Raw genomic sequence first — 27,094 nt, forward strand, 5'->3', positions numbered from 1 at the left:
GTTGCCGGGCAGGTGAAGAACAAGCCACATTTAGAGCAAGCCACTAGGAAGCAGAGAAAAATCCAAATCATGTGGGGGTTTTTTTCCTCTTTGGGCGAAGTGGTTACACTAGCCAAACCCTAAACTTCCCGTTGTTTCCTAAATCCTGTGATTCTTTACCGGAACACCTCAAATTGTAGTTTTCTCTCTAGGTCTCAGTCTTATTAAGCTGATGGTTTAAATTCTACTGCCCATGAGAATCACCTTGAGAGCTTATTAAAAGTGCAGGTTCAACACGTCTGAGGGAAATTTTAGAGATTTGTATTTTTAGACATGCACCTTAGTAGGTGATCCAATGCAAATAAATCCAGGCCCTCACTTTTGATGCGTTGCCCTGAGGACTCAGAGCACCTGAGCAGGAGGAGGCCTTTGGGCTCCATGGGGTCTCTGTGCTACAACACATGTGCTGTAATGACTTAGCCCTATGACATGGGTGAATAGGGGAATGGCCCTATGAGATGGGTGAATAGGGGAATGGCCCTATGAGATGGGTGAATAGCGGAATGGCCTTATGAGATGGCTGAATAGGGGAATGGCCTTATGAGATGAGTTAATAAGGGAATGGCCCTATGACAGTGGTCAGCAAACTCATTAGTCAATAGAGCGGCAAACAGCGCTCGCGAGTTTTGCCGACCACTGCCCTTTGAGATCAGTTAATAGGGGAAAGACGTCAGTATAACGCAGATGCTGCATTGGTTTCTATGTTATTTTTCCTAGGCTAAGGGGCTCTGAATCCCTGGAGTAAATGATAGAATCTTGAGCAGGAAGTGAAATAGCCTGTAACTCAGCTTGTGCACTGGCAGCAGGGACCCTTTCAAGTCAAATTTTAATAAAATTGAAACCACAACCTAGCCCAGCGGTCCTCTCTCCTAAGAAGCGCTCTCCAGGCCCGTGTCACTGAGGGCAGGCGGCATCTCTCAGGCCCACCTTCACCGCAGCCCCCCTGGCTGCTGGAGATCCACTCTGCCTCAGCACCCGCCAGCTTGCTCTGTCTAAAGGTATTTAGCATTTTCATTCAATTATCTCGTGTATTTTTAATCACTGGCCAACCTGAGCCACCGCCCTCGCTGGTCCAAGGGAGCTTTCTGGGTACGTTTTTGCTTTTGTCTCTGGTACTAAAATGGCCTGTTCATGAAGTGGCCTGTGAGGATGCTGTTTCCCAGGAGTCCTGATATTTTAAGTGTGTGATTTTGCAAAATGTGAGGTGTTTCAGAAATGCATATTTTGCACTGAAGCAGGAACCCTTATGTGTGGAGGATACCCATTGCTGTGCTTTGTTCCTTGGCTAAGACTGGGGGAACCCAGGGAGAAGGGGTCCCAAAATCCCTGAGAACACTTTCACAAGGTAACAACTTTAGCTCTCTGCAGCCCTTGGGGGGGACCTGGAGCCCCCCAGGGAGACCCCCTGCATTCTTAGCCCACCCTAGAACCACCTAAATCAGGACTTCTAGAGGTAGAAAGACCACAGGTGATTTTAAAGCACAATGAGGATTCTCCACCTTTGAGTACAGAGAACCACCTGGGAGCATTTAAAACCCCCAATGCCCAAGCCACACCACGGACAGAATGTGAGCAGAATGTCTGGGAGCGGAACTTGGGCATCAAAATGTTTTAAGGTCCCAGGTGGTCCCACATGTCGCCAGGGTTGAGGCGACTGTTTGGGGCTTTTCTAATCTGGGAAAGATCTCATCTCTAGACCAGGGCGTCTGGAACATCAGTCTGCATATGTGTCTCCTATGAATCGGGTTAAAATGCAGATTCTGGGTCAGTGGAACTAAGGCAGGGCCTGGGAATCTGCATTTTGACAAAGTGTCTGCAGACCACACTGAGTAGCAAGGCTGTGGGAACTAATGATGTTCCATTGATTATTTAACATGAACTGGGTACTATTCCTGCAGTGAACCAGGACATCCAATCATCTTGCAGGTCCAGGCAGTGGTGGTATTTGGCAGGAGAGGTGCATCAGGCTTTGTGATTAAAAACAAATGATCGGCCTACTCCCTGGGTTGGCCATGAGCGGTGCTGACAGGAGACGCGACTGCCAGGTGCTGAGAGATGAGCACTTATAAACTTCTGCCCTTCCCATCATCAGTAGAGAGCTGGCTTATCGGCCTCCTGGAGACAGTTTTAACAGTTGTTATTTTGGTGGGGACACATTTTATTATGCAAATGAATCCAAAATTTCAGGTTGCGCTGTCCCAGATATGAAAACTATATTGTAAGAAGGTTTGGATTATCTGCTTATATTTTTCTAAGCTTAAAAGATTTTTTTGCTGGAGACCCATTATGTACCCTGCCTGTCACTAGCTACCTGGCCATGCAAATTTTCAAGTTGCTGCATACCCTGGTCTTGCACTGCCTGCCTAGCTACTAGGCTGAACTTATATTAAACTGAAGTTTCCTACCACAGTTATCACATGAACCTACACAGGTGATATGTTTGCATAGATTTAATACACATGTGCACCAATACATGGGGAAATCTGAATAAGATCAGTAGAAGCTGTAATTGTCATAGCATCTACTGATCTTATTGGTTGTGATATTATACTACAGCTTTGCACAATGCTACTAATCGGGGGAACCTAGGCAAAGTGTACAGTGAGTGCTCTGTATTATTCCTTACAGCTGCATGAGCATGGACAATTATTTCATAAAAATTTCAACCAAAAAGAGGTATAAAGCCACTTGTAGCCAGCCGTCAATATGTCTTCAATATGTGAAGAAAGAACATATGTATTTAGAAGGTAAATAGCCCTAGCCGGTTTGGCTCAGTGGATAGAGTGTAAGCCCGAAGACTTAAGGGTCCTGGGTTCAATTCCAGTCAAGGGCACGTACCTCAGTTGCAGGCTCAATCCCCGGCCCTGCTCAGGGCATATGCGGGAAGCAACCAATTGATGTCTCTCTCACATCGATTTTTCTCTCTCTGTCTCTCCCCCTCTTTCACTCTCTCTAAAAAATCAATGGAAAAACATTCTTCGGTGAGGATTAACAACAATAACAAAAAAGAGGTAAATAAACAAAGTAAAGAGAATAATACTTTTTAAATGTTAACTGCATAATAGAGACTGTGCTGAGCATTTTATATGCAAGGCTTCAATCCTCACAACACTATGAAGTATTATTAGTAGAATTAGAATTAGAATTAGAATTAATTAGAATTAGAATTAGTGTTATTTCTGGGTTTGATGAGGAAACTGGGACTGAGAGAGCTTAAGTATTTGTTCCCAGGGTCACAGAGTCAGAAAGCAGCTGGGCAGGAACCAAACGCAGTTTTGGAGCCCACTACACTATACAAAATATGGGGCCAAGAATCTTTGTTTCTCTGGAGGGAGAAATCATAGGTAGGAATGAGGAAAGCATTTCAGGGGAGGTGCAACTTGAAGGACCCTGCAGGATCTTGGCCTTGAAGGACCAGAAGAGCGGAGCTAGCAACAAGCCACGCAAGGGTTTTCAGACAAGAAGATGGAGAACACACCATCTGAGAAAATTCGTCATTTTCCAGATAAGGAAACCAATGGGTATGCCTGCTTTGCCTCTCAGAAGTAGATGGAAGCAATATTCTGGAAGGTCTTGAATGCTAAGGCGATATAAGATCTTCCTGGATCTGGTTAGCATTGTGAGAATTAATAGGAACTGATAATGCCAAGGTTGTATGTGAATCACCAACATTCACAAGGGAACCCAAGTACAATGTATAGATGCTCTAGCACAAACCGATCCATTCCCAGGACCAAAGCAATGGGAAGCAGTTTCCTCTTGGAAAGTTGGTATGCGAAGGAAGCCACGGACTATACTTACGACAATGAAAGCCATAAAGTGGTTGAGACTGATCATCATAGAATCATACTTGACTATACCTGGAATTTAATCTAGTATCATGTAGCTACTTACTAATTTCTGAGTGCCTATTATGTGGCCAGCACTATTCCAAGGGCTTAGATATATCAATGAGCAAAATGTAGTGACAAAACTCCCTGCCACCATAGAGCTCGCCTTCTAGGCTTAGTGCTTATTTCTAATCAGAAAGGCTCTTATCAGAACCTAAGAAGACATTTCCATACTGTAGACTTGAGACCCCATGACCCTAGAGAGAAATGTAAGGCCCTCTGGGTTGAGGCTGGGCAGCTCCGCCAAAGGACAGGCACAGCACTTCTGATTTAGGAGTGAAGATGATCTTACCCCAGTGTGGCTACAGGGAAACTTAAGATGGGCAGCTTGTCAGGTCTTGCCTCTGAGTTGGATCAGAAAAGTGAGATCAAAACCAAGGTGAAGGATTGGCGGTGTACCCTTGAAGATGATTCAAGTTAACCTGGGGTACCCTCTCTCTGTTTTCCACTCCCAAACTGGGATTAACTTTGGCATCTTCCATAAAAGTAGAGAAACTGGGGGCTTTCCAGTCCTAGCCTGGGTAAGTATTATTTCAAGACTAAGCAGAACAAGATGGCCTTGCATTGTAAAAGCAGGAAAGGAAGCGAGGAAGTAAGTACACCTGGAGACTTAGGTGTGGGCAGGAGATAGTCTACAAAATAGGCTTGTGCTTATAACATAGAATTAGAGATACGGAATTTTTCCCAGAATGCTAAGAGCAACATACAGATGAAGAGAAAATACTAAAAGATAAGCTGCTGGTCACTCTCTCTACAAAAGACACCTAAGGTAAGTGAATGAGGCAAGAGCCAAGAGTGGGCAAATTTACTAAGTGTTACCCCCAACCAGGGATCTTTAATCAGTGCAAATTTTTAGTTTCCCACAAGCCTCCAATGTCTGGAATACATATTTAAAATCTCTATTGACTTCGTTATGAAAAGATTCATTAGTCTTTTGGGGAGACAGTATTTTTAAAGTTTGATTTCATTCCCATTGACCCCTCCCATGCTTTTGTGTCACATTTACAAGAATATTTAGTCATTTGCTGTAACATTTACAAGAATATTTAGTCATTTGCTGTAAACCTGGCTCTACTGCATATGTGTGTTAGAAACACAGACATTTCCTGCAGTTCTACAGTAACCTTTTGCACGGGTAAAAGAATCTGTACTCACTATGCCACTTTTCCTGTGGCAAAATGTTCTTGCTTTAGTCAAGGTGAAATAATTGCCACAGATAAAGAAATCCTATTTCGAATTCCAAGCTGCACGGAACTGCTCTTGAATATACAGCTTTCGTTCACATTTCTGGTTGTCCCTGGAGTGAGAACTCAGCTCTGCTACTGGGCACAGCGTAGTGAGAAAGGGCAAGCTTTCTCAGAAGTCATGTTCCTGGTTCTGAGATAATAGCCGTGCCACAAAACACAGGGGGACCTTGGGCATATAGCTGGCGAGCTGGGTGTGCATTCATGAATGTGTGAGTACGTATGTGTGAATGTGTGAGCAAAAGGCCCATAAGAACTTCAATAGACTCTGGCCAGGTAGCTCAGTTGGTTAGAGCATCATCCTGACATGCCAAGGTTGCAGGTTCAATCCCTGTTCCAGGCACATACAAGAGTCAACCAATGAATGCATAAATGGGTGGAGTAACAAATTAATGTTTCTCTCTCTCTCTCTCTCTCTCTCTCTCTCTCTCTCTCTCTCTCTCTCTCTCAAAATCAATAAAATAATTTTTTAAAAAAGAACTTTGATAGAGACAAGAATGTGCATAAGACAGACAACCCTGGCCCCAGAGATGGCCCATTGTGTTAGCTGCATTGCTAGTCAACAAGTGAGCAGGCTAGTCAACATGAGTCTAGATCTCAGAATTTAGTTCAGGCACAAGCTGAGGATGACCAGGGGGGCTCCTTCCCTTAGCTCCTCTCAATTTTGGGCAATTGAGGAGCTAGAAATTGCCCCTCACAGTGAGGATCTAAAACTAAAAGTGTCCATAGCCCCCTCCCTTCCACTTCCTCCTTCTTGGCTATTTCACATCTCCCCCCAACCTGTAATAATTAATTTGTCTAAAGAAAGGCTCAATATGGGTAAACAACTGTAAAAAAAGCACTTTGCTGAGCCATGAAGAGCATTTTACGAATAGAAAAAGAAATGCTATATTTATTGACATGCAAAAATTAATATTGTAACTGAATTTTGCACTGACATTTGGCCCAACCACCTCCATAAACTTATCTTGGGCATGAATCTGTGGTCAGGGGCACGTGCTCAGCAAAGTGGTGGGTGTTAAACAACCAAATAGGATAAATCACCTCTCGTGCAAAAAGTAAAGTATAAATGGGGCTTTTGTATGTCAGTTTGGGCAGTGGAACAGAACCATTTGCTCAGTAAAAAAGCTGCCTCAGAGCTGGAGATTTTTAGATTGCCTATCTTATGGCTTGATTGTTAGAAATCAATGTATTACATTTTTATTTTTTTACAGTGAGTTTAATAAGTTGGAATGCATTGGGGAATATTTTATTTTCTTTGGAGTATATCAAATCTTCTATAAAATCAAGACTAGGCTCCTATATAAAGTTGGGGGAAGGGAGAACACAAGATATAGTAAAAATAATTGATAAATAACTCTTCTTATGTATTTATTTATGAAATGAAATCTGGGTCACAGTATAACATTGGTTCAAAGCCCATTGGAACCCTTTCAAATTAAAGATATAATAAATTCATATATCAAGTACAACATCATCTGTGCATTAATTATCCCCATGAATTTAACTCCATCTCTTTAAAATATACCCCCAAATCAATAGCAGGGGGAAATAAATATACTTCCTGGCAGTATTTCCTTAGACTCTTTTATATTTTGTGGTCTAAGCAAAACAAAATAAGACACACATCCGATCCAAACATCCCACCAGCACAGCAAAAATCTGTTTTGTCTGCTCTGTCCGGCATCACCGAGTGAATTCTTCAAGTCCTTCAGACACACTGAAATCTTTCATTTATACTATGAATTCTGATGAAAGCCAGCATTTACCATTTTCAAAGTGCCCCTCCCAAATGACTAAAAAGAATGTTTTGTTTTTGTTTTTATTTTAAAGGCTACACCCAACACATGTGTTTGAAAAACTTTCTGAATAGTGACATTGCTGATAAAACACATGCAGCAGACGAACTATCGGGTTTCTTTGTCCAGCTGTCCAGAATCCCATTAGTGCCTCTGACTTCTCTCTTCTTTTGCTATAATTAGGATGGCTTAGGGTTTATCTGGGCCTTTTTTCAAAACCAGATTTCCTTCCTAGCAGCAGCAGCTGTCATTCACAAGTACCCTGCTGGTATTGTGGTACAGCAATCGGGAGTGGGAAGGGAAGGGACACACACACACACACACACACACACACACACACCTTTATCTTGTGATTTTTGAAAAAGGGGAACCTTACCTGAGGATGATCACTCTGGTCTGGAGCCCAGCTTGTTTCAAAGAGGTCATTAACCTGCACCTCTTCGCCCTCCGAGTTCGGGCTCTCTTCCTTGGGGGGAGCGCCTGGGGGGGTTTGCAGCCTTCTTGCATCTTGCTCTGCCTGGGGTAGAAGAGCCCCTTCTGCACGGACCTGGGAATTCAGATCGGGAGCTTCCTCTGTGGCATGCGAACTCTCTTGTTTATCACTCTGGGCTAGGGGCTGCTTAGAAGGCTCCTGGGGAGAGAGGTGACTGAGGGTGCCTTCTGCTGCGCCGTCTTTCAGGCTGGGACTCCGCTTCTTGGGTTTTCCCTTCATGCCTGGTCGCCGCGCCCGGGCAGGCTTCTCTGAGCTCCTCTTGCTCTGTAAATCCTTTTCCCCTACTTTGTTCTCGGGCACAGTCTCCAAACTCTGGTTCATCCCTGACTTTTCCAACTCCCCAGACAAGCGCTTCACCTCTCTGTGCGTCCCTGCTTTATCCACGGTTAGCAGATTGTCGCTGGCGGGCTCCGCTCCTGCTCGGTGGCTGTCTCTGGTTTCTCCTTGAATTCCTGGATAATCATTTTCGGCAGAAGTGGTGGGTCGTTTATATCTCCCCTGCTCTGTCACCGTAGACGTCCCATCCTCGTGAGATCCCAAAGTCAGAGTCATCCCTGTGTGTGGGGCTGGGGGGCTGGGGGTGGAGGCTCGGAGACGCCTTACCCTCACTCCTTGGGATCGTGAGTGATCACCACAGGAGCCTGCGGAGGCCAACATCAGCCCAGTGTTATCTGACACCGGCGGCCCACAACCCATTTCACTGAAGAAAGGCTCACACTCGCCCAGGCAATACTTGCTCAATTCCACCTCTTCGTCATCGCTTTCTAATAAAAAAACACACTCAGCCCCCTCCAGGTGCCTTTGCCAAACTGCATTAGAGTAATCCGTCATAACGTCGGAACATTCCAGATACTCCAGGTCATCATCTGAAAACTCCTCAGTGTAGGTTAAGGTTATCTCTGGGCAAAGTTCATAGTCGCTCTCAGAGTCTGTGCTGGAAACCTGTGGGCTGACCTGCTCGTCAACAGTGGCCCTGTCACCTGGGGAGATGGATGTGGCTGCCTCTGACAGCGGTAGGCTGGCGCTAATGTACTTCTGTGCCTTGGGATTTTGATGGCCAGAGTGCAGGTCTTCATCATTGTTTAAGGCGCCATCCGTTAACTTTGATAATTTGGACTGCGCGGTCCCGAGATGGTATACATCCTCATCAATGCGACTTGGGCTTTTCTGCTCATGTGTCTGTGTCTCACGTTTCCAACCTGTGTCTCCATCATCTTGTGGGTTAGGGGTGAGTTGTGTATCCTTCGACGCACACTCGACTTCAATGGAAGCAGAACAGCAGATCATTCCATCACTGTTTTTAGCAGAAATCTGGTAAATAGCAGCGTCATTTTGGGTGCAGCTAGGATGAAGAAAGCAGACAGGTCAGTTACCACGGGTGGACGTGCATGCCGGCATTTCTCCCATCGAGGCACACAGGACATAGACATGATCTTCACTGCACACTCAGGGACACCTGTGGTCTCCCTGGAAAAGGGTTTGTGGTCAGAGGCAGCTGGCTTCTGAGCTTCATCTGCCCCAGTTCTGCTAAGAACCCTGTGAAGCTCAGCGTTTTTCCTGAAGACTTCCCACACACATCCTTACCCCAAATTGAAAAGGCTGTGAATTACTTAGATGAATGGGGAGATGCTGTATAGTCTAGTCTCTTCTCTCCTTTTACTTTAAACCATGTTTACACTATGGGACTTTGTAAAAGCAATACTTTCTGGAGACATTGTATACAAGTGACTGAAGTCTTCTACCTCATACAGTAGAACCGGGTAAGCAATGCCTCTTTAAGACCATGCTAAGAAGGCCTGCTTCTTACCAGGAGACTATAAAGATAACACCATAGTAGGATCATGTGCATGAGGAATAGTGCTATTTCCTCTTGAATTAACCTGATTATTAGATCCAAACCACAGCCAGGGAGACTTTCTGGGTGGAAACCCCTGTCCATGTGCCACTTGACTTACGTAAACCAAGCCCTGTGTTCCACCTTGGCCCAGCAGGGAAGGGACTGAATCCTGGATCATGCCAAGCCTGCTCTCCCTTTATTGCCTGGAGTCACGTGGAGCCTAGAGTCTGACGTGCTTTGCTGACCTTTTCCACTAGAATCCTCCTTCAGGCTCTGCAGTCCCCATAAAAACTTGTTTCACTTGCTTTATAATTTGCATTCTCATTGATCTTGTTTGACATCAGGGTGATTGTAACATTGCAGATCTCACTCTGTGTATTATCCAGCTAAGAAGTCAACCACATTCAGAAGGCAGGAGCTGGGAGCCTGGCTGGGCCTTAGAGGCGGTGCTTAGATGTTTACTGACTGATCTGTGTAAAATGTGCACAAAAGTCTAACCCAGAAGGTCAGTGTTAGACACACACAGCTATGGCCCATCGTCTTCCTTCTTCTTCCTCGTTGGAGGGGTCCCTTTGTCTCCCTGAGCTCACATGTGCTCATAAGCCCTCAAACGTTGGATGCCAGCTCACAAAGTCCTCATTTTCAGAAATCACAGACTAATTCTACTTTTGTTCACAGGTTGTTTTGTTGATAACTTGGTTCCCAAGTAGAAGCCACTCAGGGGTGGCTGGAATTGGCCACCCCTTACCCATAACTAATATCTGACTTTGCTTGGGGAGACTGAAATTTAGGGCAACTTCCTGGGGAAAACAGTACCTGCTTCTGTTTATTTTATAAGTTCTGAGGTTCAAAAGAGAAAATCAGCCCTAGTCCATGTTGCTCAGTGGTGAGAGCACCACCCATGCACCAAAGGGTCACAGGTTTGATTCTGGTCAAGGGCACATACCTGGGTTGCAGGTTCTATCCCCCAGCCCTGGTCAGAGCACGTGCAGGAATGAATCGATATGTCTCTCTCACATTGGTGTTTCCCTCTCTCTCCCTCCCCCCGCCCCACCTTTCCACTCTCTAAAAATCGATGGAAAAATATCCTCAGGTAAGGATTAACCAAAAAGAGAGAGAAAGAAAGAGAAAATTAATGTGAAAGGGCTTTGCACAGCAGAAACTTTATGCCATATGTATTCTATAAGAATGTGGATAGAGTTATTAGCTAACCCAACTATGGTAATCATATTGCAATCTATATATATAAAAGCTTAATATGCTAAGTGTCCAACTGATCAGTGGACCATTAGGTCAACCACTCGACCAGTTGCTATGACACACACTGACCACCAGGGGGCAAACATTCTGACCAGTAGGTTAGCTTACTGCTGGGGTCTGGCCAATTGGGACTGGGTGAGATGAGCCGGACACACTCTGGAGCCCTCCCGCAGTCCCTCCCCGGCCTCTAAAATATCTTTTCTAATTAATTTCCTTTCAATGTGCACGAATTTGTGCACTGGGCCTCTAGTATAAATATATCAAATCAGTATGTTGTACACCTTAAACTTACACAATGTTGCATGTCAATTATAACTCAATAAAAAAAGAAAAGGATGGGTAAGTGCAAAGACCAGGCTACTTCTGATTCTCAAGAAGTTTATGAAATAATCATCAGGGACTCTATTTAAAATTCTTGAATCAGAATCTGTGGTTAAAGCACCTGAGAATCTGCTTTTAAAGAACTTTACACAGCCCGGCTGGTGTAGTTCAGTGGTTGAGCATCGACCCAGGAACCAAGAGGTCACCAGTTCAATTCCTGGTCAGGGCACATGCCTGGGTTATGGACTCAATCCCCAGTAGGGGACCTGCAGGAGATGATGTTTCTCTCTCATGGATGTTTCCATCTCTATTCTTCTCCCTTCCTCTCTCTCTCTCTCAAAATCAGTAAAAATACAGTTTGGAAAAAAAAATTTTTTTTAAAAAGATCTCAACACATTCTTCAACAAATCATCCTTGGCCTACCCTCAGAGATAGCCTTATCCTCATCATCATTAATTAGGCATAGGTCTCCTCAATTAAAGCTGAAGGAGGAATGGAAAGAAAGTGAATTCTACTTGTTTCACATTGCTCACACCATTCCCTTCATGTCTCTTTTCAGTGAGTTCTTAGAGATTTGGCCTCAGTTAAGAGCTCATAAGGCCCATGAAACAGCACCATGGGCTTCTGGAAAATCCCAAGTAATTCTGATTTCCTGATTTATCCGGGCCATGATCTCTCTGACAGAAAAACCATCTTCCCTAAAGGTACCATGACTTGCATGGAAAAAGAGACAGAAGAGAAGAAAATAAGGCCAAGAGGCACAACGGGCCAGGTAAGAAATCAGTAAATAAAGGGAACAGAGATCGCTCTCAAGAATTAAGAAGGGAAAACAAAAGGAATTTTAGAGAAATAATTTGGTTAAATATATTTAACTTCTGAATGACTAAATGGATGAGAGAATGTTCTGATTTAGTAATGAATGATTTTATGGAACATGTGTTTAGCTGATATAAGACTTACAATTCATCCTAAGTACAGTAAAGAGGAACGGGAACTGGATTAAGTATAATTAACTTCTCCCTGGTTAATGAATGCCTTTTTAAGAGTTACGGTTTGTGGTTGACGTGTCCTGGATCATGATCTCTAAGCACCTTAAAGAGGAGGGGGAGGAAATCGGGCAGGGAACCAGCATTCCTTGGAAGCCTCCTCTCTGTTCCGCCCTGTGCTAGCTGCTCCCTGGCTGCAAAACGCAGGCTCAAGGAGCTGAGTAATTCCCCCAAATGGACAAAGCTAGTAAGTGGTGGCGCTAGCATAGGAAACCGGAGCTTTCCAACCCTGGAGCGTGGCGCTGTGTGTCCTGTTAGAAAACTAGCATCAGAGAGGGGAAATGACAGAGTTTAGAGAGATTGTTTTTGCAAATATAGTGTTCCTGTCCTAAGTTTTTATCTTGATTGGTCAACTGACAAACTTGTGTCAAATTATGTCCTGGTGCCTGGTATGTTAAGAGCTGAGGAAGAGTCAAGGAGATGCGTGAGACATCATGTCCAGCCCTAAAACACTAGGACTCCGCTGATAAGGGGGTGGGGTTGAGATAATATGGATTTCATAGAGAACCTTGCAGGTCGGTCCTGTGCTAAGTTGAGTGATACAAACTGGAAGAGCCAGGGAGTCCCAAGAAGAGACTTCAGAGGTAGCAGCTGAAATGGTGTGAATAGGGTTGGGGTTTAGAATCTTTGCACGATGCTGGCAGAGAGACCTGCGTGACCCACAGTGATCTGACAGGAATGCAGAACCATCCAGGAAGAAATTCCCTGAACAATTAAACGAGGTCCCTCCTTAGCGTCTTTCCTTTTGGCTGAAGGAAGCAGCAGCATTCCTCCAGCTTGCTGTGAAAGTCTGGCTTGAATATTCTAGGTTCTTTCTGAAGTAATCACTTCCATATTAAAGGAAAAGAGCCCCATGCAACCTTAAGTGGGTGGGGCTTCTGAGCTTGAACCTCCTGGATTGGTCTAAACCAAGGTTCTCAAACATTTTGGCAGTAGGACCCTTTAGACTCTCAAAAATCATTGAGGACTCCACAGAATATTTGTTTATAGGCATTATACCTATCAATATTTCCCATACTAAAACTGAGAAAAATTGAAAACATTTATTTATTCACTTAAAAATAACAAAAAATTCGGCCCTGGCTGGTTTGGATAGAGCATCGGCCTACAGACTGAAGGGTCTTGGGTTTGATTCTGATCAAGGGCACGTACTTCTGATGAAGGATGCAAATATTACAAATTTCTAGTTAGGTGAATAATACAAATATTAATTTATCATAATGATGCAGTCAATTCTGTGTTAAGTTGCATGGTAGAAGCAGAAAGATGAGGACATCAGCAAAATGGCAGAGTAAGGACTTCTGGAATTATTCTCTTCTATAAAAGCAACAAGAACACTATCTGAGTCAACTTTTTCAAAACTCTGAAAATTGCCCTGCTGGTGTGGCTCATTGTTTGAGCATTGACCTGTGAACCAGGAGGTTGCGGTTTGATTCCCGGTCAGGGCACATGCCCAGGTTGCAGGCTCAATCCCCAGTGTGGGGCATTCAAGAGGCAACCAATCAATGATTCTCTCTCATCATTGATGTTTCTATCTCCCCCTTCCTCTCCCTTCCTCTCTGGAATCAATAAAAACATATATTTTTTAAAAAGCTCTGAAAATTAACCACAGGTAATCTGAGGAGCATTTATTCAAGAGGGGGCAGAATAGGGTTGGAGCAATTCCAAAGCCCCATCACCCTCTTAGCAACTTTTAGATACTCAATAGAGTATTGTTAAAAACAGTCCCCATGCTGTAGACTACATCCCCAAACTGATTTACTTTATAACTGTGGTGATCATTTCACAACATATATGAATATCAAATCATTATGTTGTACACCTGAAACTACTATAGTATTACATGTCAATTATATCTAAAATTTTATAAAATCCAAGCTTTTAAGGTATCATTGCAGTTCCTTTTTTAAACTAGGGTCTTTCTGCTTTTTTAACATATTCTTCTGTCTCTCCTCTCTTTCTGGGACTCTCATTATGCATAGATTGTAAGCTTAAAAGCCTCTAAGACTCTGTCCCCTTTTCTCCATTCTTTTTCTTCCTGTTTCTAAGACTGGATAATCTTGATTGATCATCTTCAAGTTTACTGATCCTTTATTGTCTGCTCAAATGTTTGCCAAACACCCAGGGCTGAATAACCATTGTTTGTCCATTGTTCTTTCAAGTAAAAATTGCACTCCATGGAAAAAAGTGGCTAGTTTAGCTTGCAACTCAAACAACCATGCAGGTGGTTTTCCTTAAGATGACCATCATCTCAAGGAAATCCAGCACACTTCCCATTTCATTACACTGAGTGTTAAAAGGGCTCTTACTAAATTGTAGCAATTTGATAAAATTAGCTATTTTTACTGATGCATCAAGGACATTATTAAGTGAAGTTTTTTGGGTTGTGATTTGTTTTCAACTGTGACTGTATTATAACTAGCATAGTTTGGGACCACAAACTATATATAGCATTAGATTCATGCTAAGACACCAACAGTTTTGCCATCAGTGTACATGTCAACACAGGTAAAAAGGCAAATGATGTTTCAGTACTTTTGAGATAAGTGGACCCTCTGAAAGGGCTTTAGGGATCCCCTCGGTGCCCAAGGACCACACTTTGAGAACCACTGATTAAAGCTATTCACGAGGGGAAGATGTAAAATGCTCTCGGCATTCTCTCACAGCATAACCCCTGGCAGAGAAGTGATGCTGGACTATGGAAGATGGGCACTAGCAGGGAGGGCTGAGTATTTTGCTGAGACAGCACATTTATGTGCTCTCTTAGGCAGATGACTTAATCTCTTTGGGCTTTAATTTAATGATTTAGAAATAAAAAGTCCTATATCTGGGTTCTACCCTCCAGAGATTCTGATTTGATGCTCAATATATGAGCTTATGTGACTTAATTGTGGGCAGGGGGAGGCTGGTTCCATCAATGCTGAGGGTGAAGGGGGGGGGGGCACTGATCCTTGGGATCCTGCCAACTTAGGATGGTTTTGTGCCATGGGAATAAGGGTTACAAATGTGGGTGAGAATGAAGAACACAGGGGAAATATCCACAGGACTAATAACCCTATAAAATAGGAATAGGAAGACAAGGGGCTGTAGAACAGAATGTAACAAGTACAGAAAGAAGGTAAGGAATCATTTTTTGCCTCTAGCTACCAGAGCAATAGACCTATGAAAATGGATAGCCTTCTAAATCTCTACAATTCAATCATCATCATCATCATCATCATCATCATCATTATAGTACCCTACGGTATTGTGTTTTCAAATGTGTTATTTCATCCATCTATTTATTTCAATTACTAGAGGCTCGATGCACGAAATTTGTGCAAGGAGCTCGGCCCTCGCAGCCCCAGCTTCATCCAGAAGGTTGTCCAGACGGCCGTTCTGCTGTTTGGTCTAATTAGCATATTAGCTCTTTATTATATAGAATCATTATCATCATCATCATTATAGTACCCTAATGGTGTTGTGTTTTCAGATGCATTATTTTATCCATCTATTTATTCACAATTCCACTGGCATAAGTAAAATAAAATCGGTTACTCCTATGTGAATTGAAAGGTGGATTTCCCAGCTCATGTTTCTGTTCTTCCTTTTGTCTCCTGAAGGCCATTTCTCTACTCCTCAGAAAACTCTCCCAACAATATTAAAATTGCTGAAACTCAACCTGCAATGTGACCAGGCTCCCTGAAAATGGAGTTCATAGGAGAGGAAGCTGAAACTAATGGCTAGAGGTAAGACTTGGAATCATCTCTGGATTTCAGATGGTATTCGATTTTATTATGTATTCCACTTCCCAGTGGGAGAAAGCAATATCTGGGGAGGGAATGTCTGCAGTCTGCATCCATGTGGCCAGGAATGCAGGGGTGAGGAGGACTCTGGAGTCCCCCCCCCATCTTCCCCTCCCCCATGTGGCTGTGAATTTTCTGAGCCTGGCAGCAGGGAGGGGGGAGAGGGCTTGGCTCAATAAATGCTTACGTGATGACATCCATGTCCTTGCAGCAGCCATAGCACCAAGTGAAGGTCAATCTCTTCTTATACTAAGTGTCTGTATTTTATTATTTGCCCAACTGCTATCAACTTTATTAATTGAATTATTCAGAATAACTAAAAGAATAAGAAAGGCTTAGGTTTTTCAGGCCCCAACGCTTTATTGGGTACAGAGATGGAATAATTCTAATGCTAGAAACACAGAATTTCTTGATCACATTGTCTACAAACAACTAGATAGATTTCAAAACTGGTAAGAAGATTCCTCATACATTTATCAATGTGTTCAATTGGTTAATCAATAAAACAGATTTATTGACCCACACATCTGAAGAGCTGAATAGGTCCCTGAGCTGTGCCGCTCCTGGGCCTGTCTGCCTCTCACCCTCTCTGTGCCCTTCCCTGCTCTGTATCAGGGGGCTGGCCCCTTCATGCCACGCCTCCGTGGCTCCCAGGACCACTGGCTTCCTGCTGCGTTTGACCGAAGGGATGCAGGCGTGGGAGGGTGGAAGAAGGGGAGCCAGCCTCAGGTGACATTGCTAATAGGCTCCGCCTCTACAGTAGCTTGAGGTCCCACAGGACAGGCCCACCAGGGTTCTAGCTTCTGCCCATGACCTGTGACCCAGAACCAGTAGTCTTGCTGTGCCCTTGATCCCTGCAGCCCAGGAGGTGGTATCCCTACTGATGCTAATCTCGAGGTGATCTCACTGCCCGCCCCGACCCCCCCCCCCCCCCCGCCGCCCCGTTTGGTTCAGTCGCCTATCTAACCCTGCTTGAAAAAGGCTTTTGTCTTCCTGGTTAGACCCTGGCTGGTACGGAGAGGATTTATTTTACAGAGGTTGGAACCGAGGCCCCAAGAAGATATGACTGTGTTAAGTTATACGGCTAAAAAAAATATTACAAGAAAGGTCTACTACGTGGAAGGCGCTGTGTTGGCCACTGTGTAGAGGAGAATGATGTGAAATTTCTGGGCCCTTCCTCAGAAACTCCCCACCCAATAAGGGAAACGTATCAGTGTACAAACAGCTTCAATACAGGGTGGTACGTGTTCAGTGCTGGTAAAGTCAGACCCGTATCGGAGATTCAGAGGATGGAATGCCAGGCGTGAGGGAAGGTTTCCTGGGACCAGAGAAGCTGAAGCCGGCCTAGGAAATCCGCAGTAGGATTTGGGCAGGAAAGATGGCATGTGCCTGGGGTTGGAGATGGGGCTGCTCATTCCCGGCAGAAGCAATAGCCAGGCCCTCACAGGAAATGATAGACCACTGTTTTTTGGAAGCTGGGGGAGTGGTGAGCTGAAAGTTAGGCCTACTTGCATGATTTACTGTCTGCATTGGATCCCAGAGAGTGAGAAGAGATGCAATTAATTCTTACACCAAGATCACAGGCCGAAACTGTGGCCATGCCAGGAAAACTGAGGCTGGTCACCAGGAGGTGGGCAGGGCTCAGATCATGGAAAATTTTCCACCCCAGAGTTGGGGGGTTGGACCTCAGGCTTCAGGCCACTGGGAAGCAGGTCAGAGCAGCCATGGAGGGAGGAATGGAAATCCTTCTGTGAGATGCTGGCCACATGTGCACAGTGTACGGGGCAGCTGACATGGCCTGTGGCCACTGGTTAAGCATGACTACCCCATTCTCCCACACATCCTGTGGGACCTACAGCACACTGTGGGGCTTGGGAAGGGAGACAAGACATTGGTGGTGTAAGATCTGGTTCTTTCCCTAGGGGGACTGCTGATTTGGCCATTGAATTCCAAAAGGCACATTGGAGGCAGTGAGCGCTTCTCTGGCAAGCAGGGGAGGTCAAGGTGGCCTGGATCTTCCGGGAATGAAGCCAGGAGCTTGGAACTTGAGCCCAGCAGGGAAGGATTAAACTCTGGCAGGGTGGGGAGAAGGGGAGGCCATCCCGGGCTGATGTACCAGAGCTGGAACCAGCAGGTCATGCGAGAGGAACAGTCAAGAAATGAGCTGGCATCGGGAATCACAGAAGGTAGAGCTGATAGGTGAGGGCCCTGGAGGATAGGGGCTCTGGGCTGCAAGGCACAGAGTTCTGCTCAGAAGCTTGGCATGTGAGCCAACGACAGGGGACAGTTTACTTTTCTTCTTGACCCACGTGCAATTCTGAGAAGCTCCGAGAGGCAGACTGCAGAGCCAGTGTTGCATGATGGTGAAGGGACAGAGGCAGCAGCAAGCCGACCTGTGTTCACCTGCTGCCCATCCACTCACTGTATGACCCTGGGCAAGCTACTAAACGGCTCAGGACAAGAACTATACCTACACCAGGTGACATGAGGATTAGGGGAGTTAATTCCTATAAAGTGCTTAAAGCAGGGCCTGGCACTAAATCCGTAGTTCTCAGCCCTGGCTGAGCGTTAGACTCACTGATGTGCTTGTAAAAATTGCCAAAGGGTTTTCAGGGCAGTGGAACTGCCTTGTATAGGATGACATGGTGGATCCATGTCATGATACGTTGGTCCAAACCCATAGATGGACAACACCAAGAGTGAACCCTGGTGTAAACCATGGATTTAGGGTGATCCTGATGTGTCAATGGAGGTTCACCCATATAACCAGGTCCCAGTCTGGTGGGGGATATTGATAGTGGGAGAGTCTGAGGGTGTTTGGGGGAAGATGGGAGTTGTACGGAAACTCTGTACTTTCTGCTCAATTTTGCTGAGAACCTAAAACTGTTCTAAAAATAAAGTCTATTTAAAAAGGGGAAAATACCAGCGCCAGGGCCCCACCAAAAAAAAAGCAATTAAGCAGCATGTTGGGGTGAAGGGCTTCGCCAGGGGTATTTTCTAATGGCCAGCCAGAACTTGAAGCGCTGAGCTAAATGAATGTCAGCTCTTGCGTGCAGCGAAGGAGGTAGGCACTGGGGACCTGATGCTAGAGGAGAGATCTTTGCCTGGGCATACATGGGGAGTGGTTTCCTGATTCTATTTTGGTACAAAAGCGCGGAGCTTTTGACAGCTTTTTGAGCCTCTGGGTGCAATGCAGGCTGACCAGACATTTTTTTAAAGAAGAAATGAGCAAATTGACTTCAGAAAGGAAAAAAATTCTTTGGCATTACAGACAGACAGCTGACCCCTCTTATCAAAAGAAAACTCAAGGGTAGCTGGAAACAGTCACCACCCCGCACCCCCTCCTCCCAATAGGCCACCAAGCTAGCAGAGTGTCCCAGAACGTCCAGGGACATTGTAACAGTGGACAAGCTCCTGGATTAAATTGTAAAGTATCTGTGACAGACATGGCATCTGGAAAGTGAGACAGAGAACAATGCACCACTAGACACTGGCCCAGAGGACCCAGCGCTCTCTTGTAAAAGCAAGTTTGCTTAGAATTCTGAAGGACTGATACTGCTAATTCCTCAAATACAGCATGCCCAAAACTAAACCAAACCAAATTAAACCTGCTTCTCCTCTCAAAAAATCCTAGGAGCAGAGCTTCTCATGCTTTAATTTGCTCAAGAACCACCTGGGATCTCGTTAAAACTCAGAATCTGATTGGCTAGATCAGAATGGGGGTGGGAGTCTGACGTTCTAACAAACTCCCCGGGGGATGGGATGCTGCTGGTGTACATCAGCTTCAAGTGGTGAGACCGAGTTGCTTCCAGATCTTCGACTCCAAGGGTCTCTGAAGAGGGAAAGACCCGTTGTTAAATTCTCAGAAAAACATCAGCTGTCACTTGACTTGCTGCTCAATCTGAGATGAGTTCCCAGTCCATGCCTGACACACTCACCCCGAATGCAGCTCTGCGAGTACTTGAGTTGGCTTTGCTTTTTTTTTTTAAAAAAAAGGCACTAATTGCTGGACCAGGCAGAGGGAATGCACAAAACCAGACCCAAGTTCTTCGCTCTCCAAAGTCACCTGAGAGATGGGTCAAGGAAGAGCCCGTCACAATTTAATGCTTCTCTCTGCCTGCTGCTCTGTCCTCAGAGCCTTGTGCTGGCTGTGTCCCTCTGTGTCATCTTCACCGGGCCACCTCATTCTGCCTCTGCCCAGCTCCCATCTCCTGGCGCCCCCTGGATGAGTGGGCATGGTCACTAGCAGTGTGACTGGAAAGCAGGGAGCCAGCCCAGTGACTGGGAGGAGCAGCCCCACGTTGGGGGGAAGCTGCTCAGGGCTGGCAAGGAGGAGGAGTGCCCTGTGCTGGAGCAGCCGCCCAGGGAGTGGGAATGACAAGGACAGAAAGGGGGGAGAGGGGCCATAGTGACTAGAAGCTCACACTCCCTGGAGCTCAGTGGGTGACCCTGTGGCCTTCTCTGACAGCTCCTGTGGGGGACTGTTTAACATTTCCTGACTTCACAATCCCCTCCAGTGGTGTAGCCTCTGAAGGGCCACTAGGCTGACCGCTGTCATTCAGGTCATGTCCCGGGCTCAGATGGCTGCCCATGGAATGACTCTGCAGGAAAAGGTTGTCTGTGGCCTCTTAGGGTCCCTGCTGGGTCTGAAAAGGAAGCTGACAAGGCAGATTAGCAGGAGGAAAGCAGACACATTTTGACTTTGTCCATGTGCATGGGAGCCTTCACAAGAGAACGAAGACCCAAAGAAGTGGCGAGAGCAGGCAGCTTTTATTTTTATACCTTTTAGACCAGTGGTTCTCAACGTTTCTAATGCCACGACCCTTTAATACAGTTCCTCCTGTTGTGGTGACCCCCAACCATAAAATTATTTCCGTTGCTACTTCATAACTGTAATTTTGCTACTGTTAATGAATTATAATGTAAATATCTGTGTTTTCTGATGGTCTTAGGCTCTACAGCAGCGGTTCTCAACCTGACCACTAGCAGGGTCGTCTAAGACCATCGGAAAACACAGATATTTACATTATGATTCATAACAGTAGCAAAATTACAGTTATGAAGTAGCAACGGAAATAATTTTATGGTTGGGGGTCACCACAACAGGAGGAACTGTATTAAAGGGTCGCAGCATTAGGAAGGTTGAGAACCACTGTTTTAGACAAAGAAACAATCACTGTGTAGAGAACTGACAATAGGGTTTGGGCTGGAGGAAGAAAATGGTGAAGACGTGACTAGGAAGATAAGGATTGGTTTAACAAAGTTTGTGTGTACAAATTTATTGTCCCAAATTCCTCGTCTCTGGTGAAAAGAATGTCTTCCCTTCCTGGGAGAGTCATGGCCTGTTTCAGGGAAGAAAGGCCAAGGTGGGGAGGGCAGAGTGACCTGCCTGCTTCGGCCATTTTTAAAGAATCTTCAACCAATGATATTTAGTATGCCAAGGTGCCATATTTTGGGGTAGCGTGTCCTGAACCCTATCAGCCTTTCCCCTCCCCACAGGGCAAGACTCAGTGAAGAATGTAATGAAAGCACTGAACGCTGTATAATTAATTCTTCCCACAAATCTCTAGTGAATGCCTGCTGAGAGACAGGCCCTGAGCTGGGCGCTGGACACACAACAGGGAACAGATCAGACAAGTCTCTGCTTTGATGGAACTTACATTCCAGTTGGGGGAGACTCACAATAAATAACAATAAATACACATCATGACTGGAAACAACCCAAGTGTCCATCAACAGGTGAATGGAATAACAAATTCTTGGCAGGTCCAAACGATGAAACACTGAAACACTGCTCAACAACACTACTACAACAAACAACACGCATGATTCTTGAGATAATTATGTGGCGTGACAGATGCCAGCTACAAAGCAGCACATTGTCTTTGGTTGCATTTATGTAAAGTTCTAGAAAAGACTAGAACAATCTAGAAACTAGTCTCCAGGGACCAAAAGCAAAGTGGCTATTGTGTGAGGATGGTGGGCAGACAGGGGTAGGAAAGCAGACTGCAAAGGGGCATTGAGGGTAATATTTATGTTCTCTGTCTTGACGGTGGTGATGGCTTCATGGGTGTGTGCATGTGTCAAAGCTTAACCAAACTAACTGAGCACTTTAAATGTGTACAGTTCGTTGTATGTCAATTATTCCTACATAAAGCTGTTAAATATGTGTATACACACACACACATACACACACACGCACAATGTCATGTGCTATGTAAAAAAATATAGCAAGATAAGGAAGGAAGGACATGCTGGGGGTAGGTGGGGCTACTTTATTTTGTTTCTTTTAATATATTTTATTGATTTTTTACAGAGAGGGAGAGAGATAGAGCGTTAGATACATCAATGGGCTGCCTCCTGCACACCCCCTACTGGGGATGTGCCTGCAACCAAGGTGCATGCCCTTGACCGGAATCGAACTTGGGACCCTTCAGTCTGTAGGCCGACACTCTATCCACTGAGCCAAACTGGTTAGGGCAGGTGGGGCTATTTTAGATAGCTGGTCAAAAAGGGCTCAGTTACCAGGTGATTTTGAGCAGAAACCTGAAGGAAGTAAGAGAACGAGCTATGGACTATCTGGAGCAGAGATTGCCAACCTTTTGGACCTCATGGACCACCAGTGATCCACGGACCACCAGTTGGCGATTGCTGATCTAGAGAAAGAACATTCCAGGTAGCAGGAAGAGCATGGGCAAAGGCCCTGTGGCAGCACACTACTAGGGCTGATTAAGACCTTTGAGCTCTGTAATGGCTCAGAGCTGAGCTAATGATTCAAGATCTGTTCTAAATAATTGCCCCAAGCTTCAGGTACAGTCTTGCGTCTGCCCTGCCTACCAGGTAGAGTCCAGGTCTTTGTCAGCACCTACTAGTATGAAAGCAGTGGTCACACTAACCCAGCTCTGGAATCCACACGAAGATTCTCATTCAAGAATTCAAATATCTATTTGGCCCTATCTTCTCTGAAATGGGCAGTCAGCCTGATTCCACTTTCAAACTCTTATGACCAAGAGTGACTGTATCTAACAAAACACAGAAGACCTCTGTAAAAAGAGTTGACATTTACTTAGCATTTGCTGAGTGCCAGGCACTGTTCAAAAACCTTCTGTGTATTTAATCTTCACCCAAACCTGCCAAGTAGATACTATTATTATTCCCAGTTTATAGATATAAAACAGAGGCTGATAGAGGATAAAAAAAAAAACAAAAAACATGCCTGAATAAGAAGGAGGGCCAAGACTTGAACCCAGGCAGTATGACTCTAAAGCCAGCCCTCTTAACTATCCATATATAACCCCACAGAGAGCTGCAACATCTCTGATTCTTAACCAATGGGGCTCTCTGAACACCTTCCATATTTGAGGCAATCCTATGGACTGAATTGTGTTCACCTAAAATTTGTATGTTCAAGCCTTAACCCCCAATATGATGGTATCTAGAAATGGGGACTTTGAGAAGAATTGGGTTTAGGTGAAGTCATGAGGGTGGGGTCCTCATAAAGGAATTAGTGGCCTTTTATAAAAAGAGATACTAGAACTGGCTGGCTCGGTCTGGCCCTCTCTCCCTTTTCCTTCCCTTCCTCCCTCTCTCTCTGCCATGTGAGGATACAGCAAGAAGACAGTTGTCTGCAAGCCTGGAAGAGGGCTCTTACCAGAACCCCACCATGCTGGTACCCTGATCTCAGACTTCCAGCCTCGAGAATTGTGAGAAATAGATGTGTGTTCTTTAAGCCTTCAAGTCTGTGGTATTTGTGAGCTGACTAATACAGGCAGGGTCCAGGTCAGGGGTTGAGCCCTTTCTTGGGTTCATCTGGGGCTCAGGTGTGGTCTGCAGGAGGTCTGGGCTGGATCCACAGCGTTGGCCTTCCCCACCCATGTATGGGATCGATGTCTCAGGAGCTGGGGAGGTGAATGTGCTAATACTGGCTCAACCTTGTAGTTTTCTGAAAAAGGCAACTGTACCTGCATTTTGGAGAGGGTAAGACAGGCAATCAGAAGGGATAGAGTCTGGAGGCAGGTGGGAGGAGGCACGGGGACCAAGACAAACAGCAATTCGCAGAGAACACTGCTATAGGGCAATGGAGGGGAGAGGCAGGGGCAGGAGGGCTTGTGGGCGATGGGGCAAAGGTGGAAGGAAATTTCATGGGAGGCCCTCAGCTAAGTACACGACATGCAGAAAATAGGGCTGGCTAGTCAGGACAAAGACACATGTTCCCAAACCAAACCTTGTTCTTGGTCCTGCGCCCCCTGCCTCCTCTCCTCGGAGTTAAAGCAAAGCCCTTCCCTGGACTCACAGGCCTGATTTGGTTCCAGCTCTGTCCCTTACCTACTGTCTGCCTTTGTCAAGTAACCTCTTTATGATGTTCACCTTTACGAGGGAGTAGGTCAAATGATCACTAATGTCAATGCTGGGATGACTGTGTTAGCGAGACTCCCATCTGTCTGTCCTTAGAAATGTTGGCCCATGGTGCCGTGATTCCAAAGACTGAACCCCAGTTGGCCCCAAAACTGGTCTGCCCTGAGTCCTCAGAGGGTGTGGGTGGAGTGGCATTTTCAGTGACATTCAGTGCATGTCCAGTTTCCAATGGTCCATTCACCTTGCTCTAGGTGTCCCAAGGCCTTGGGAGGGGCTCCCAGATCAACCTGTCACCTGCCCCCAAACTCACATTGATTTGCCCTGAGTGTTAGCAACCAGATGGGACTCCCTAAGTCCCATCGCTAGAAAAGGCTGAGGGAGGAAAAGCTGAGCATCCCATGGCGTCTCGGGAACCAGTCACTCCTCTGGGATACTTACTACCAAAGTCAGAACCGGAATGTGATGACAGGTGGTGGATTCTGGCACGGACCTGTCGCTCCGGGAATAAATGGCAATCTCTCGTCAGACCCTCAGGACTCATTCAAGAAATGCTCCGGGCTGGTCTGAGGAGTGGCCAGGATGCAGCCTGTGGAGTCCATTCAGGAAAAATGATGCCTCCTAGGCTCTGTGCTGGGAAGCTCTGCCACTCATCCTTAAGGCTCATTACACCTACTTAAGCTCACAGGAACACCAAGTTCACAAAACGCTTTCCAGCCTTGGATGAAATGCCAACACACAGCAAGATTCAGTCATCTTTATTTCTACCCAATGATTCCTTGATCCAACACGTTAATTATATTTTATCTTCCCAGAGGGAAATAGCAAAGAAGGAGAATGTTGCCAAATTAAGCTACCTTCCTTGCCTCCAAATAGTCCTATTTCTAATCAGTTACGTGCAAAACAATATTATTTATAGAGTATTCTAAATCCTTTTCCTGTGTTAGCTTAATCCCCACACCATCCCTATAAAGTGGATACTATCAATTATCCCCATTTTGCAGATGAGGAAACTGAGACACAGAGAGGTTAAGTGACTTGCCCAAGATGATACAGCACATACAAGGTAAATTTGGGATTTAAATCCAGACAACTTGGCTTCAGATCCTTGCTCTCACTGGCAGAAATAACCTCCTGTCCTTTATAAGTGAATTTGATGGTGACAGTTCTACCTTTAGCAAGAATTGGAGGTATTTTTAACTGGTTCATCTACACTCATTTGCCCAGCCTCACTCACCACCAACAACTCATGTTTTTCAAGATGCCTGGGTGATCATGTATAGAAAGAGGCTGATGGCCCCACTAGGGACCAAGGTCTTTGGCTCAGACAACAGGCACTTATGAACTCTTTGCCCACTACAAACCAGAGTGGCTTTGGGTATGTAAGACAGACTCCTGGGTTCTATCCACTCAGATGTGAGGAATAACTGAGAAGGCCAAGACTCACTAAAGTCACGGGTTCCATCTTCCAAAAGCCATCCAAACAGGGTTTCAGATACAAACACATATGACTAAACAGCTTCCATACTTGCGTCTGGGTTACAGCTGTCCTGCTGAATATCCATTTCCTTCTTGCCTTTGAAAGTTCTCCACTGATCCTGACACTTTTCAACACTAGCCACGTAAAAACATTGCGGCTCTAAATACAGCTGGTGTTATAAGCTGGGACACAGTAATTCTTCTAGAGTAATTCTGGGAACAAAATGCTTTCAGGGAGTGGGCAGCAAAATGATATTAACTACCCCGCCAGCTGGTGTGGCTCAGTGGTTGAGCGTCAACCTATGAACCAGGAGGTCACAGTTTGATTCCTGGTCAGGGCACATGCCCCGGTTGCAGGCTCGATCCCCAGTGGGGTGCATGCAGGAGGCGATTCTCTATCATCATTAATGTTTCTATCTCTCCTTTTCCCTCTCCCCTCCTCTCTGAAATCAATAAAAAATATATATTTTTTAAAATGATATTAACTACTAACCAATAACAATATTTGTTGCAGGCTAACATGCACACTTTGCCAACCATTATGCATGAATAACCTCATTTAAATCACAAAAACTCATTTTACTGAGGAAGAAACTGAAGCACAGAGAAGTTAATTGACTTGCTTCCAGCCACACAGCTAATAAGTGGAAAACATGAAGAGTGTGGCCTTTGAGCTGAAACCGGTTTGGCTCAGTGGATAGAGCGTCGGCCTGCAGACTGAAAGGTCCCAGGTTCGATTCCGGTCAAGGGCATGTATCTTGGTTGCGGGCACATCCCCTGTAGGGGGTGTGCAGGAGGCAGCTGATCGATGTTTCTCTCTCATCGATGTTTCTAGCTCTCTATCCCTCTCCCTTCCTCTCTGTAAAAAATCAATAAAATATATTTAAAAAAAAAAAAAAAAAAGAGTGTGGCCTTTGAGGAATTTTATGATTTCCAAACACATGAGGCTGTGGGGATACAAAATAATAGAAATCCCAGTCCCTGCCCCCACAAGTTGACATTCTAACAAAGAGAGGACATAAATGAAACAGAAGTCACTAACTTAATGCAACCAATGTTTATTGAACACATGCTATGTGCCAGTCACTCTAGGTACTGGGGAGACAGTGGCCGCAGGGAGCTTTTAGTCCATTGGGAACATAGACAGAAACAAACAAACAAAAAAGAATTATAAAGAAAAATTACATGAGATAAGTGCTGAAGTATTTTATAGAAGGTGCTTTGGGATAGTTCCTCTGAGGAGGTAATAGCAGTGAGACAGTAAATAACAGGAAAAAGCAACATTTTCAGGGGCCAGGGACTGGTCCACGAAGCCCTGGGATCTGTGTGCCTGTGCTCAGGAGGGTTGGAGAACAGAGTGGGAAAGGGGGCATGTTTCGGGCGCAGGAATCGAAATGGGCACGCAGGACTGGGCCTGATGCTGGTGAGAGTGGTCAGCTGCTCCATCTGACCACCACACAGCACGCGAGCAGGAGGGAAGGTAGAGGAATTTGTAATTGTGGGAAACGCTGGAGAAGTGAAGGTCTTCTACCGCCTAACGTCTCTCATG

General features: G+C 45.3%; 1 protein-coding gene across 1 annotated transcript in view; it reads right to left on the minus strand.

Moving 5' to 3' along the window:
* The window catches only part of ALPK2 (alpha kinase 2), an 84,881-nt gene that overhangs the window by 51,732 nt on the left and 6,055 nt on the right, over window positions 1-27,094 (minus strand). Inside the window, exon 3 of the mRNA XM_054724185.1 lies at window positions 7,349-8,807. Coding sequence (XP_054580160.1) covers window positions 7,349-8,807 — 1,459 coding nt within the window. The remainder of the gene's footprint in view (window positions 1-7,348; window positions 8,808-27,094) is intronic.

Source organism: Eptesicus fuscus, chromosome 12 (assembly GCF_027574615.1).
Source record: "Eptesicus fuscus isolate TK198812 chromosome 12, DD_ASM_mEF_20220401, whole genome shotgun sequence".
Taxonomy (NCBI): domain Eukaryota; kingdom Metazoa; phylum Chordata; class Mammalia; order Chiroptera; family Vespertilionidae; genus Eptesicus; species Eptesicus fuscus.